At 43.0% G+C, this 16,302-nt stretch overlaps 1 protein-coding gene across 3 annotated transcripts in view; it reads left to right on the forward strand.

The window, feature by feature from the left end:
- The window catches only part of NOL4 (nucleolar protein 4), a 139,417-nt gene extending 123,716 nt beyond the window's left edge, over positions 1-15,701 (forward strand). For all 3 annotated transcript variants that reach the window (XM_070942314.1, XM_070942315.1, XM_070942316.1), the window contains one exon: positions 15,508-15,701. In XM_070942314.1, the coding sequence (XP_070798415.1) occupies positions 15,508-15,701 (194 nt within the window). The remainder of the gene's footprint in view (positions 1-15,507) is intronic.
- The last annotated feature ends 601 nt before the right edge of the window (positions 15,702-16,302 follow it).

Consider the following 16,302-nt stretch of genomic DNA (forward strand, 5'->3'; position numbering starts at 1 on the left):
TGTAGAAGCTACTAATGTCATATATTTAATGTCATTCTGCCTCAAGAAACACGGAAAACAAACATTTCTATGAGTGTTTTATCATTTACATTTGTAATATAGAGGGCAAATCATCATGAAGAATGACTATACAGTATATAGCACAGTTTGTAGTTTTCTTCAGGACAGCAACATCTTGGATGGATGCCTGGATAATTCTAAATTCATATCCTGATTCTAACCATGTTTGTTTAGAAAAGGGTATCCCATTTAATTTAACAAGACTTTCTTCTCAGCATTGCAGTGTACTACAGTATAGAATTGTTTCTGCTGGCAGAACAAGTGTAAAACCTAAATGCTTAAATTATGCATCTAAATAGTATCACTTCTTTCCTATAAAAACATGCTTCGAGAATGATAATATAATTTAATCTGTCTTTTAAAATATATGAAGGACAAGATATTGTAATACTATTCTTTAAAACAAGTTATCTACATTCTATTAAAACTCTCATTGCGTTTATCTGTTAGTCTGTACATTCAGCTTAGCCCAAAAGATGCATTGTTCCACAACAATTTTTGAATCAAAGTACCTAAATCTGCACATTAAAGAATTCATAAAAATGAATTCTATTACTATTACTTCTGTGGAATTGAAGTTTCCATAATGTTCAGACCAGTTTTATTTGCAAACTTGTGGCCATTTCAGCATCCCTGGGGTTATATGATCACGATTTCCGATGCTCCCTGCCAGCTTCTCATAAGCAGTAACAATGGGGATGCCGGCAGAAAGGAGGGAGTCACTCCTGCTTCCACTGCTTTTTTGCCTGCCTGGGGTCATTCACTTTATCTGTTTAAGTAGCTACTGACTTATTATTGAAGTATGTTTTGTCACTACAATTATTTTTCTGTTTATGATATATACTTAGGTGAGTAAACAAATAATAATCAAGACATCCCCAAATGCCTCCCCAATGGATACTTTAAAAGGCTTTCAGTAGCTTGTTGGAATTTTGGAAAGGAAGGAGTTGAGGTGTTTTGCCTACTTACTCTTTCCGGAAGAGATTGGACAATCATTTGTCTGAAATAACAAATAGGGTTTCCTGCTTAAACTAGGGGGGGGTGTGGACTAGAAGACCTTCAAGGTCCCTTCCAATTCTTACTTCAAATAGTTCTACAAAGAGGCAGGAAGAGGGTTCTCAAGAATGAGAAAGTGGAACTCCCTTTCCTTCATCCATCCACTCAGTCAGTCAATGAGTTAGTCAGTGAGTGGATTATCTGCTACAACATCCTACCTGTCAAGGATTACTTCAGCTTTAACCACAATAATACACAAGCACACAATAGATACAAATTTAAGGTAAACCACTCCAAACTACGACTTGAAAATACGACTTGAGCAACAGAGCGGTCAGTGCCTGGAATGCACTACCTGACTCTGTGGTTTCATCCCCAAGCCCCCATAACTTTAACCTTAGACTGTCTACTATTGACCTCACCCCATTCCTAAGATGCCTGTAAGGGGTGTGCATAAGTGCAACAACGTGCCTACTGTCCCTGTCCTATTGTTCCCATTTATTCGTATCCATTTCCTGTATTCATAATCATGTTTATGAATCATATCTGTTATCTTATACATGCTTGACAAAAATGAATAGTAAGTAAGCTTTTTATTGCGGTCAGAGACCAAATTAAAATACACATAGAAGGGGAGTATATTTTACAAATATAGATAGATCATGTGACAGTACACCATCTACTGCCTCAGATACAATCTGTACTATCAATACTAGTGATCCTCTGCGGTAGGGGTTACCCGTCTCTTCCCCCGTTTTTTTTCAGCCATGACTGCAGCAAATTTTTTTGCCACCTTTGGGGTTATATTGGGGTCTGTGTCCTGGAGTAGGAAATAAAGGCTGAACAGATCAGGTGAACCAGGGAATCTCTGGGAAATAGGAGAAATGAATCTTGATCTTATGTCTCGGTAGTGGGGACATACGAATGTAATGTGGAATAGAGATTCCGGGGATCAGCCATCACATGTACAATAGATGGATTTTACTCCCCCCGAGAGCCTACTGTCGAGGACACTCGAGGCGATCACGTTAAATCGTGCCTTCATAAATGCGAGCCTATGTTTGATGGAGTGTAACACGGAGAGATAAGGCGGAGGGTGAGGCGAGGGAACAATACCAAGGGAAAACAGTGAGCATGTTCCCGATCCATTTGCCAGATTTAATTGTCTATCAATGTCGTCCAGCCGTTGAAAAATCAACGATTTGGCAGCATCAGGGCCTAAAATAAAAGCTTCAAGGTATGGTTTTGTATGTTTTGTATGGATATTATGGGCCCAGGGACTATGAAAAAGGTCCCGCCATAGGCATTGGCCTAGGTAATAGCCTGGGAGTCTAGTCCACAGGGACAACCAATAGCCAATTGCACGATTATAGCAAGTGAGGATATGCCCAGTTCCAAATGAATTGCGGCATTACTTATGCAGGGAGGGACTCCCATCAAACGGCGTAGGAACTGGCTGTGGACAGACTCAAGAGAGGAGATGTTGGATTGGACCCATAGGGGGGGTGCCATAGGTGATAACAGCTATCACCTTTGCCCTGTAGACTTTTATTGCTGAGGGGATGTGATGAGCTCCCTCAGTATGAAAAAAGTGCACGAGGGCATAGGTGGAAATCTTAGCCTTATTACAGAGAGACTTAACCTGCACAGGCCACTTGGTATTGGATTGAAAGAGGATACCTAGATATTGAAATCTGTGGACCTGTTCCACTGGGATGCCATCAAGGTTCCAATGATAAATTTTCCTGCTTCTTGCAAAAACCATGATTTTAGACTTAGAGTGTTAATATGCAGTTAGTTAGCAAAGCAATAAGCAGAAAGGATTTTTAAGGTTCTACATAGGCCCACCCGGGAAAATGAAAGTATTGCGGCATCGTCAGTGTAGAGCAGGAGTGGACATCTATAATCAGCTAATCTAGAGGCATGGATGTAGACCATGTGATCTGAAAATGCCTTTCTCCAGTTACTGATAAAGTTAAAGAGAAAGGGTGCCAGTATACACCCCTGCCTAACCCCCTTGTTAACTGGGATAGCATTAGAGAGATCCCCCTGCGGGGTAAGGCACACTTTTGCTTCTGCTCCGTCGTGCAGTTGGGAGATAAGCCAGAGTAATCTTTTGTCAATACCCCAGGCGGAAAGTTTGGCCCACAACTTAGCTCTAGGGATGCTGTCGAAGGCAGCCTTTAGATCTATAAAGGCAACGCAGAGACGACGCTTCCTGGGGGTAGAATATTTTACGGCAAGATGATGAAGGATCAGAGCATGATCAATTGTAGAGTGGTCTGGACGGAACCCCGCCTGCTCATAACCGAGCAGGTCGGCCTCTTCAGCCCAGGACTCCAGTTTGGACAGGAAATAGTGGGCATAGAGTTTCCCCAAAATTGAAAAAAGACTGATGTTACGGAAGTTGCCAGGATCAGAGTGGGCGCCTTTCTTATGTATTGGGATGATTATGGCATCCTTCCAGAGCTTGGGGATAAGGCCCGTTTGGTTGATCGCTTTGAATACCTCGGTGAGAACCGGGGTCCACCAGTCCTTATGGGCTAGGATGGCTTCAGCTGGGATGAGATCCGGGCCGGGGGTTAAGGTGGTTTCATCCCCAAGCCCCCATAACTTTAACCTTAGACGGTCTACTATTGACCTCACCCCATTCCTAAAATGCCTGTAAGGGGTGTGCATAAGCACAACAACATGCCTACTGTCCCTGTCCTACTGTCCCCATTTATTCGTATCCATTTCCTGTATTCATAATCATGTTTATGAATCATATCTGTTATCTTATACATGCTTGACAAAAATAAATAAATAAAAATAAAAAAATAAATTTATGCTGATGATAATGGTTCCCCAATGCAGTTCTCAAGTAATCAATGTCTTCTGACAAATTATCAGTGAATATTCTGAATCTGGACAGTTGCTAGACAGTTACTGAGTTCTTTTATTACTCCATAGCATTATAAATATTTATTAAAATGATTGAAAACAAAATGCAGTCCAAAACGTAACCCCTGCCATTGAAATTAGTAAATAAACAGTTCCTTTTGCATACCTTTCCTAATTATATTAGATGATTGGGGGCTTAATAGCACAATCTGCTTGGCATTTGAAAGAGGATAATTCCTCCTCTGATTTGAGAGCTGAATGTATCCTTGCTTGTGAACTGCTCAGAGTTTTCCCTGTAATGTGTGAGAGATGATTTTCAAGAAAAGTGAGAGAACATTTTCCTCACTTAATGATGTAGCTTCCATTTCTTTAGAACTGGCCAATGTTAATTGCATTATCTCCCCCTCCCATTCATATCTCAAAAGAGTGTTCTATTTTTTTTAAAAAAAAATTATTAATTGTACTAATGTAAGAGGTACTATTTTTTAACCACTTAGAAAAAATGATTAAATTAGTTAGGACTTAATGTCTTGGATAGGCTATTGAATCTCAAACTGGCTGTCTAATACTAGTTGTTGGATTGCCGGAGTAACTCAGACATGGCTTTGCTGCTCCTAAGCTGTCTGTGCTTTTTCAGTGAAATAAGCATGTATCTTATTCTGACTTGCATTTTAGAATTCTAAGTAATTGATGATGCCAACAAGTAATTTATGGAGCAATAACTACCTCCTGTTAAATCTTGCAAATCATTTGTCCAGCAGTGTGTTTAATGTCAGATTTACTCAGCAGCTAATATGATAAATGAATGTCTAGTTCTTGGAGAGGATTCACAGTGCTTGTAGCATTTTGAATGATTTAGTTAAAACAAGAACTATTTCACTTCCAAACATATGTGATGTCTCTGTAACTGCAATGAATTCATAAAACATAGGCAGTAACTACTTGCAATATAAATGACTAAGTTACCTCCATGATGGCAAGTGAAATAAAATTCTTTCAGCACCGAAAAGGATGTGACAGACAAGATTTCTTACTTAGACTTCAGGTATAATTTGCTATTCTAGATGAAGTTGGACATCTGCACCAAGAAGAGAAAGAGAACATAGAATGATGGCTCTTTAATCTTAAAGCAATGAGAGTCAGCCTGTGAATGTTTGGTATTTGTTCCCAACAGTAACATGTGGATCAGTGGTGGGTTGCCCCTGGTTCGCACTGGTTCTATAGAACCAGTAGTAAAACTGGTGGGAGGCTTCTCCCACTGACCCCAATGTCATCAAAATGCTTCTGCGTATGCACAGAAGCTTCTGCGCGCTCAGCCCTGCTGCGAACCGGTAGTAAAGGTAAGTGGAACCTACCCCAGATGTGGATCTGCCTGCATAATATCCTCTCCAAATTAATCAAGTATTAAGTATAAATCCAAATATAAGGGAAATTATGTCTATGGACCTTCATCCATTGTGCTAAGTGGTGCTTATTTATATACTTGAATATGGAGTTACACAACATACTACTTGGTCTCTCAATGGCTTTTCAAACCATCGACCATGGTATCCTTCTAAAACAGGGGTATCAAACTCAAGGCCTGGCGGCCAGATTTGGCCTGCTTAGAACTGGCCCACGGAGCTGCCCTGGAAACAGCAAAGGGCTGGCCCATGGTGCCTCTGCCAATGAAACCAGAGCTTGGGAGGGCTGCGTTTTTGCTGGCAGAGGATTGCAAGAGGCCATCACAGCCAAAAATGGAGCTTGGGAGCCCGCTTTCTCTGGCAGAACACTCAGGCCACCACAGGCGCCCTGACATGAGTGACGGTGAGCTGGCCACACCCACCCTGGCCACACCCACTCCGATCTCCTGAGATTAAGCACAACTCTCATGCGATCCCTGAAATCGAGTTTGACACCCCTGTTATAGAATGACTCTGGGGTTGGGGGCATTGTGTTGTCCTGGTTCACTTTCTTCCTCCAAGATCATTTTCAATTGATGTTGATCGGGACAAGAGGTCCAACAGCTAGCCCCTGCTTTGTGGGTTTCCTCAAGGGACAATGCTTTTTCCACTCCTGTTTAACATCTACTTGAATCTGTTGTGGGAGATTATCCATCACCATGGGATGAGGTATCATTAGTATGCTGATGATACTTAGCTATATATCTCTGTCCATGGCCGTCTTATCTTGGTGAATGGAGGCTGTTGAGGTCTGGATGTGTAGAAACAGGCTAAAACTGAACTCTCACAAGACAGAGTAGATCTAGATTAGGTGCTCTTTGGCTCATGGGGAATTACCGTCTTTGGTCATAGATTGGGGTGTCTTGTCTCAGACTGACCCAATGAGTAATATGAGAGTTGCAGACTCACAATCTTGCTCCTGGAAATTGTACTCAGGACACTTTGCATAACTACAAGTTGTATGCCATTTGTGTCCCTTCCTGGACTAGCATGCCATTCTCACAGATAGGAAGTGTGAGACCACCCTTTGATCACCTTGCATCTGGACTATTGTAATGCGCTGTATATGGGGCTGCCCTTGAATAGTATCTGGAAGCTTCAGTTGGTTAAGTATGCAGCAGCCCAAAAAATTTTGCACAAGTTTAGACTTGTATCACCTTTGATGGATTCTTGTCTATGGAACATTATCCCGCCCCCATGAGGTATGATTGGCCCCCACCTTGTTGCTTTTCTGAAAGACCCTGAAGATATGGTTTTTTTTATGAATCAGGTCAAAAAAATAGGCTAACCCAACTTGTTATGTTTTGATTTTTGTTTGTGTTAGAGCTTTATTTGAAAGTGTTTTTGTTTTTCTTTAAAAAAGCAATATCCGCAATGATATACTAAACTTTATAATATTTTGCTGTTCTCTGGGCTCCTAAACCACAAATCAGAGTGCCCTATCCAAGGAGATCAGTTTTTAACATCAATTTTTATTTAATAGTACTTGAAGTAGTCCATACTCTTGCCTGTGGGAGAACTTTTTCAATCTACGGCCCCGTGGGGTTCCGCCGTGAGAGGGCGGGCCGGAGGTCGCCCCCATTGGAGGAGATAATTTAGGACCCTCCTGCTGTTGTGGGAGGACAGTTGAGATACCAACAGCACATCGATGAACAATTGGCTGTGTTACATCTTTTGTGAAGTCCCCTGTCTGAGCTTTGGGCCTCCATCGCTGCATTTTGGAGATGTATACGACTGCAGATCTTCTTGCGCTGCGAGATTCCGCCTTCTCGCAGATGTGGCCCTCCTCACTATCGAGGGCCCACCTCAAGGAAGGGTTTTGGGACCCAGAGAGGTGGCATGTGAAAACGAGGGGATTGAGGGGTTTTCTAACAAAATTTTTAGTCAAATTTTTAAGGGGTCCTAGGGAGGGGGAGGGTCAGATTGGAATTTGGGCTGTGGGTATGGGGGATAACCCACAAGGGGGAGGGTCGGGTCTGGCAGTGAAGCGTGGCGTGGGGGATGGGGGACCCGGGATCGAGGGGGGGGGGGTTAGAGCTTGTCCGGATAGTTTTTTGAACATCAGTACTGTAGGTGGGAGGGGTAGATATGGCGGGAGCAGGGGCCATATCATGTTAGGGGAGTGCGCACTCGCTGTCTACGAGCGGTGGCGTGCTCCGGCCCCCAGGGCTCTACTCGCTCCTCAGGTTGCATAGAACCTCAGGACCCAGGCCTTCGGCTGATGCTGTGCAATGCCACGTCCGTAGTAAATAAAGCCCCCCTCATCTGTGATCTTGTTCAAGAGGGGGGTGCAGACCTGGCAGGTATTACAGAGACCTGGTTGGGTCAGGAGGGGGGGGTTCCCCTCGTTGAAATGTGCCCGCCAGGTTTCCAAGCATTCCATCAGCCGAGGTCACAGGGGAGGGGCGGGGGGGGGTAGCGGTTATCATTAAAGAAGGTCTGAGACCGAGGGAGGTCACTGTTCCTCAGACTGCCGGCTGTGAATCCCTTTTTGTGAAATGGGGTCATGGGGTTCAGATGGGTTTGCTGATCACGTACCTGGCTCCCTGCCACGTGGCAACAGCCCTGCCTGAGCTACTCAACGTCATCGCCGCGGTGGCGGTTGATACCCCTAAGCTTATGGTCATGGGGGATTTCAACCTGCCGTCCGTGGGTGAGACGTCAGAGATGGCTCGGAAGTTCATGGCTTCCATGACAGCTATGGACCTGACCCAGTTAATTCATGGCTCTACCCACACAGGGGGAAACACGCTGGATCTGGTTTTTGTCTCTGGACAGTGGTTGAGGGATCTTGATATAGGGGATATAGTTACTGAACCCTTGTCATGGTCAGATCACTCTCTCCTTCATCTTGACTTTCGAACTGCTGCACCCTGCCGCAGGGAGGCGGAGCTGGTAAGATGGTTCCGCCCCAGGCGCCTGATGGAACCTGACAGATTCCAGATGGAGCTTGGGCCATTTCCTGAGGTTCTGGCACATGCCTCAACTGGAGACCTGGTGGCCGCCTGGGATAGGGCGGCTGCTGGTGCTCTGGATCGGGTCGTGCCTTTGCGGCCTCTGACCCGGCGCCGATCTCAATTGGCTCCTTGGTTTACCGAGGAGCTGAGGGAGTTGAAGCGCCGGAAAAGACACCTAGAGAGTAGTTGGAGGGCCAGTCTTTCTGAATCTGACCAGACACTAGTAAGATCCCATATTAGGAATTACTTAGTGGCGATAAAAGCAGCGAAATGTAGTTATTTTGCTGCTCTTATTGCGTCATCAGATAATCGCCCGGCCGCCCTCTTTAGGGTGACCCGCTCCCTGCTCCACCAGGAAGCGTGGAAGGACCCCTTGGAGGGTAGAGCCAAGGATTTTGTTCAGTATCTGTATGACAAAATCACTCAGATTCGGGAAGATTTGGACTCCGACTGGGTAGTCTCAGGGGGAGAGACAGGGGCAGGTCTTGAGAATGTTATCTGGGATGGGTTTGATCCTGTGACCCCTGAGGACGTGGACAGGATTCTGGGTAGACTGAACACGATCACTTGTTTATTGGACCTGTGTCCTTCCTGGTTAGTACTGGCTTCCCGGGAAGTGACACGAGGCTGGCTCCAGGGGATTATAAACGCTTCGCTGAGTGAGGGTGACTTTCCCGCCGCCTTGAAGGAGGCGGTGGTGAGGCCTCTCCTCAAGAAGCCTTCCCTGGACCCGGCAATGTTGGTAAATTATCGTCCGGTCTCCAACCTTCACTTTGTTGCGAAGGTTGTTGAGAGTGTGGTCACGCAACAGCTCCCCCAGCACCTGGATGAAACGACGTATCTGGATCCGTTCCAGTCGGGCTTCAGGCCCAGGTACAGCACGGAAACGGCATTGGTCGCGTTGGTTGATGATCTCTGGAGGGCTCGGGACAGGGGGTGCTCCTCTGTCCTGGTCCTGTTAGATCTCTCAGCGGCTTTTGATACCATCGACCATGGTATCATGCTGCACCGGTTGGAAGAGTTGGGGGTGGGAGGCACTGTGTTGCAGTGGTTCTCCTCCTTTCTCTCTGACCGGTCGCAGTCTGTGTTGACAGGGGGACAGAGGTCGACCCCGAGGCCCCTTATATGTGGGGTGCTGCAAGGGTCGGTCCTCTCGCCTCTCCTGTTCAACATTTATGTGAAGCCGCTGGGCGAGATCATCCGTGGTTTCGGGGTGGAGTACCATCAGTACGCTGACAACACCCAGCTGTACATCTCCACCCCGGATCACCCCAACGATGCCCTTGAAGTGATGTCCCGGTGCCTGGAGGCCGTACGGATCTGGATGGGGAGGAACAGGCTCAGGCTCAACCCATCCAAGACTGAGTGGCTGTGGTTTCCGACGTCCCGATATAGTCAGTTGACGCCATCACTGACTATTGGGGGCGAATCATTGGCCCCCACGGAGAGGGCTCGCAACTTGGGCGTCCTCCTGGAGTCACGGCTGTCTTTAGAAGAGCACTTGACGGCCGTGACCGGGAGGATTTTTCATCAGGTTCGCCTGATTCGCCAGTTGCGTCCCTTTCTGGATCGGGACTCGTTATGCACGGTCACTCATGCCCTTGTCACCTCCCGCCTGGACTATTGCAACGCTCTCTACATGGGGCTCCCCTTGAGGAGCACCCGGAGGCTCCAACTGGCGCAGAGTGCGGCCGCACGGGTGGTAATGGGAGCGACATGGTGTTCCCATGTAACACCCCTCCTGCGCGAGCTGCACTGGCTCCCGGTGGTCTTCCAGGTGCGCTTCAAGGTTCTGGTTACCACCTTTAAAGCACTCCATGGCTTAGGACCCGGGTACTTGCGGGACCGCCTACTACCACCAATAGCCCCCCACCGGCTGGTACGCTCCCATAGAGAGGGGCTCCTCCGGGTGCCGTCAGCCAAACAATGCCGACTGGCGGCCCCCAGGGGGAGAGCCTTCTCTGTGGGGGCACCTACTGTCTGGAACGAGCTCCCCCCAGAGATACGGAGGATCCCGGATCTGCGCACCTTCCGCTGCGCCTTAAAGACCTTACTATTTCACCAGGCCGGCCTGGCCTAATTTTCCCCCTCTTTTATAAAAGATTTTTAAAATTTTAAATATCTTTTAGTATTTTATATATTCAATTTTAAATTGGTTTTAAAAGTTTGGGGTTTTAAATTTGTCGGGGCCAAAATTATTTAATTTGATTTTATTCTATTTTTAAATTTTGTATTGTATGTGTTTTTATTGTTTGGCTGTGCACCGCCCTGAGTCCTTCGGGAGTAGGGCGGTATAGAAATCTAATAAATAATAATAATAATAATAATAATTTGCTGTTAAATCAAAATATGTCTTCTGCAGCAATTCCATTATAATGATGATTTACATTATATTCCACTTTGCCTTTGAGGAGCTCTCAGTGGCTTAGATGTGATTTCCAAGAAGTATCCCTTACTGGCATTGGCAGGCTGAAATATTCAATAATTCATAAATATAACAGCATTGTATGCCCTCTAGTTCTAGATAAGGAGGAGGGAGAAATGTCACTAATAATAGAAATGCACAAATTTGTACTATATGTAAAGAGCCATGTATATTTGCTGTATAAAGTTGTATTGAAAATAAGAACGGTTCATGAGGTAGGCTGGAATCCTAGAGATGTGAAACTTCTTGATTTTTTTCCCCTATTTTAGTTCTGAGAAAAAAGTGGAATTTTGAGAGAAAATTTGAAATTGATTTAGTTCTTATTGTTTAGCAATTTTTTTACTGTATAAAAGAGTATTGTTCTGACCTAGGCTTCCTGAGAAAGCATAAATCACATGCTTAGTCCCAAAAACCCTCTTTTATTGAGACGGCTGTGAATTATGTTCATTCACAGCCCGTAATGAGTCCCAAGCAATTTGTAAATAATCTGACAGAAGTCTGCCAGAGTCTTTCGGGATAAGGCTGATAAGCACCCACCTTTATCTCCCTTGAAATGCTGCCAAATACCTAATTGGCAATTAACTTTGCAAGGCCAAATGGAGCACAAAGTCAAAACGGAACTTCAGAGTTTAAACTGACCAGAACAAATAAAGTTGCTTCCTGCAAAGGCTCATGTCCTTTTGCTCCACCTTTATCTCTTATGGGAGGAGCCAATCATCTCCAAGCCTTACTCCCGAGTCTCTTACTCCCTTTCGTCTTAACTGTTCTTGCCTTCCGGCAGCTCTGCGCATGCGTGCACTGGGAACAGGCTCCCCCTGTTCCTCTGCCTCGCTGATGTCAGATTCTGGAGGCTCCGGAGTCCACACATAACTCCCAGATGGCCCTGGCCCCATCTCTGCCTCCAACCGCAGAGCCCTCATCTCAGCCTTCCCCAGACTCCAGGACTGGCCCATTTTCTTCCCCCGCCTCCTCACTGTTCCACTCTGCTGCCAGCTCCACAGGCTCGCTGGCGGAGCACAAGAAGTATAGCTTGATTTGCTTATTAGGTTGTATATAAAATTGAAAAGCAGAGTTTATTCTGATAATTTTATATTTTGTTAAAACTATTATGAAACAATTTCACATTTACATAAATAGATTTTCAGATCAAATTAAATCTTTATTGTTTTCAAATACCAACTAAATGGATGTACAAGTTTGCTGAGCTTTTGAGGAAGTAGAATCTCCTCATTTTTGCCTTAAAAGTGAGCAAAGGATTAATTCTGAAAACAGATGAAATCATCAACTTGTAGTAAACATTAGGCAGCCTATCATTGTGCAATGCAATAACCTTGTCTGTCACATGAAATGTGTCTGCACTAAAACACTGGTTGCCACATGAAATGTTACCTAATTATTTTCAGAAACTGAAATATTATCTATCAGCAAGTTCAACTTCTTAAGGCAAAGCTTTTGGTTTAGTTTATTGTCATTGCACCTCGTACAATAAAATTAAATGCCATCTTCAGTATACATCATACATAAGAAAACTATAAAAATAAAACAAAAACACATCCTTCACATTCTACTCTGTTTCTCCGAAAATAAGACATCCCCTGATAATAAACCCAATTGGGCTTTTGAGTGCAAGCACTAAAATAAGCCTCCCCTAAAAATAAGCCCTCCCCGAAAATATTTAAACGCATGCTCAGCCGGTCCCCACCATTTTCTCTGGTTAGGGTTAGGGAGACAAAGCTGGAAATTAGGTAAGACTGCAAGAGGAGCCCTGTCTTGCTCCATATGCCCCAAAATAATAAGACCTCCCCAAAAATAAGGCCAAGCACTTATTTCAGGGCTCAAAAAAATATAAGACAGAATCTTATTTTCGGGAAAACATGGTATACAATTGAACTGAAAACCCCTGATACTGCATTAATATTACGCTATACAATAGAATTCAATATATTACTGCTCTGGGATAGAAGCTGTTTTTCAGCCTGTTTGTCTTTGTTTTTATTGTCCTGTACCATCTGCCAGATGGTAATAGTTCAAAAAAAGGGTGCCCAGCATGAGATGGATCTTTAAGAATGTTTTGAACTTTCTTAAGGCAGTGGGAGCTATAAAGCTCTTCCAAAGAGGGGAGAGGGCAATCAATGATCCTCTGGGCAATGATGTTAACCCTCTGGAGTGTTGTCCTATCTGCCACTGTGCAATTGGCAAATCATACACAGGTGCAGTAAGTTAAAATACTCTCTATAGTGCAGTGGTAGAAGGTCACCAGCAATTTTTCATTCAGTTGTTGTTTCCTGAGAAGTCTCAGGTAGTATAATCTCTGCTGGGCTCTTTTGACCAGTGCTGCAATGTGAGTGCCCCAGATCAGGTCCTCTTTTATGATAACACCCAAAAACTTAAAACTAGCCACTTGCTCCATTGGGTCTCCATTGATAACCAAGGGCTGGATGTCTGATCTATTCCTTCTATTGCCCACTATAAGTTCCTTGATCTAATTGGTGTTAAGGACCAGGTTATTGTCTCCATACTATGAAAGCAACTGGTCCACCTCATCTCGATAGGCAGACGCATCCCCCCTGGAGATGAGTCCCACCACTGTTTTATCATCTGCAAATTTAATAATAGTATTACTGGCATGAGTGGGAATGCAGTCATGTACATAAAGGATATAGAGTAAGAGACTCAACACGCAACCCTGGAGGGTGGAGAAGGTATGATTACCTAATCTGACCCTCTGAGAATGGCCAGACAGGAAATCCATAATCCAAAATCAGATTGAATAAGAAAACCCAAGGTCCATAAGTTTAGACACTAGTCTATGTGGAAGGATTGTGTTAAATACAGAACTAATATCTACAAAAAGCATGCTCACATAGCCCCACCCCCACTGTTCCAGATGAGTCAGAGCAGTATGAAGAGTGATGGCTATAGCTTCCTCTGTAGATCTATTTGTTCTGTATGCAAACTGGTGTTTATCAAATGTATGCAAAAGACCAGAAGTGATGTGCTGACAGACCAATTTCTCAAAGCACTTCATGATGATAGGAGTGAGTGCCACTGGTCTGTAATTGTTGAGATTGATAGGGATTCTTCCACATATTTATTTCTTAATATCATATTTGTATTTTTAAACATGGATTATATTATTTTACAGCTTAATCACTTTTATGTGTTGGTCAAAAAGAAAATATTAGGAAACATTCCATAATCCCCCTCCCCTCAATATTTGCATTTTAGGAAAAAAACAGAACTTCCTCTGAAATGGCCTTGGATAAAATAGAAAAAAGATAGGCTTTTTCTTGATTTTTCAGGATTTTTTTTTAATGGCTTTCACTTTGGAACATTCAGTGGATGATATGGTTCCAGAGAATAAACAGTTGTTGCCTTCCATCCGTTTGCAACTTCATTTCCAGTGTAATTTTTGAAACTTGAATACAGCTCGTATATACTCCTAAAGTACTCCTATGATTCAAGTCCAGTAGGTAACAGATCTGTCACTATTGATGATTCAGCAGTATAGAGTATGCTGACAGGGCTGTAAAGTTGAATTTAGTTTGGTAAGAATGTAAAAGCTAAGTGACATAATATATAAATAAGCTGTCCTCAGTTTATCTGTGCACTTGGCACACTCCAGTTTTTATCAAAGAAAGAAAGTTGGTTTCAGAAAATCAGAGACCAGTCCGTCTGTTATTAGTTATGAACAAATTATAGAATAGACTATTAAGCAGCTGACTTAATTGCAGCTAGAAAATTATTAACCAGTTGCTAGAGTTCATTATGGATTTAGCGAGGGTATATTATGCCAGACCAGCTATCTCTTTTTGCATGGAGTCACTGGTTCGGGAGAAAATGCATGCACCAGTATATATTGATTTACATTCAATGAATTCAAAGAAATTCTTTTTGAGAAGATGGTAAAATGTGGTTTGGATATTTTGACTATTACATTGAACAAAAGCAGTCATTTCCAATAGGTATTCAGTAGGAATTCTGTTTCAAATAGAGACTATGTTTTAGACCCAGAAATAAATTACTTGGGCAACAGTTGTGTAGAGGTATTGCTTAATTTAATTGTTAAATTTACATTTATCAAAAAAGCAGTAGTGAACAGTACAGAAGAGAAAAAGCAGGTTGAATATCCTTATTAGATGAAAAAATGAATATAAATTTAACAGTTATTATGCTTAAGGGCATAACAGCAAGCAAAATAATAGGGGAAAAATTGAACAGATATACATAAAAACTCACTTTTTACCATGTTCCCCTGAAAACAAGCCCTCCCCCGAAAATATTTAAATGCCTGTGCAGCCGGTCCCTGCCATTTCCTCTGGTTAGGGTTAGAGCTGAAAATCAGGTAAGACGGCAATAGGAGCCCTGTCTTGCTCCATGCGCCCCAAAATAATAAGACTTCCCTGAAAATAAGGCCAAATGCTTATTTCAGGGTTCAAAAAACTATAAGACAGGGTCTTATTTTCGGGGAAACACGGTAGTAAAAAGGTAAAGATTTCTCTGTCCAGCCCTCTCTTTAAATATGCATGTAGGATAAACAGATGAAATGGAAAATGGAATCTTGGTTTGGGACCTGTATGAACAGAAAGCCATCTTATCAGGCAAGGAATGATAATATAGGAATATCCTACATTGCATACTCTTCACTGAACAAGAAGTATAGTTAATTTTCCAAAGACCTTTCAAGTTTGTGAATCTATGAGGTTATCTTGATGTTTCATTCATTTTTAATTCTCTTTCTCAGGTCCAACTGATCTCAGTATGAAGAGGCAGCTAGCAAGCACTTCCGGGTCTTCTAGCAATACCAGCTCTAGACCTCAGCTGAGTCCAACTGAAATTAATGCAGTACGGCAACTGGTTGCAGGATATAGAGAATCAGCAGCATTTTTATTACGTTCTGCAGATGAACTGGAAAATCTTATTTTGCAGCAGAACTGAGACACACATTATTATCTTGCTGATCTAGTTTTATCATAGAATTTCCACTGATGACATTTTGATATTTCAGAGCAGATCTTTTCATGTGCCGCGGTCTTGTTGACGAGTTAATTTCCATTATGCCACACTGTTCTCAGTGTACTCGGTGTGTTATGGTTCTCCAAGCGAACTTGGATCTCTGACATTTTTAAGATCCTTTGTAATACCAATTTGGTTTGTTTTCATGTGTCAGCATCAATAGCAAAAAAAAAAAAAAGTGAGCAGAAGTGTTAACCCATTCTAACATGGACAGAAACAACAGATATACGCTGGGGTTTCAAATTTGATTCAGAATCCAAGTGCAATATTAATGGAATGTGCTACTGATTCAGTGGACTCAAAGCTGCATTATATGGCAAAATGTTGCCAAAAGCCCTGATATTAACAGGATGTTATTGCAATGAAAAGGATCTTGTATTTTAAATAAAATGTAATTTTTATAGGAAAAAAACAAGAAAAAAAGGCTGGTTGACATTCTAAATTGATCATTTTTACTTTGGTAAATTTTTCACTGATTTTTCAAATGAAGTTTTGAGGAGCTGTTGTTAAGCTCTCCTCAATG

The sequence above is a fragment of the Pituophis catenifer genome, unplaced genomic scaffold (assembly GCF_029215685.1).
Source record: "Pituophis catenifer annectens isolate HBS135680 unplaced genomic scaffold, rPitCat1.0.hap2 SCAF_3, whole genome shotgun sequence".
Lineage (NCBI taxonomy): Eukaryota > Metazoa > Chordata > Lepidosauria > Squamata > Colubridae > Pituophis > Pituophis catenifer.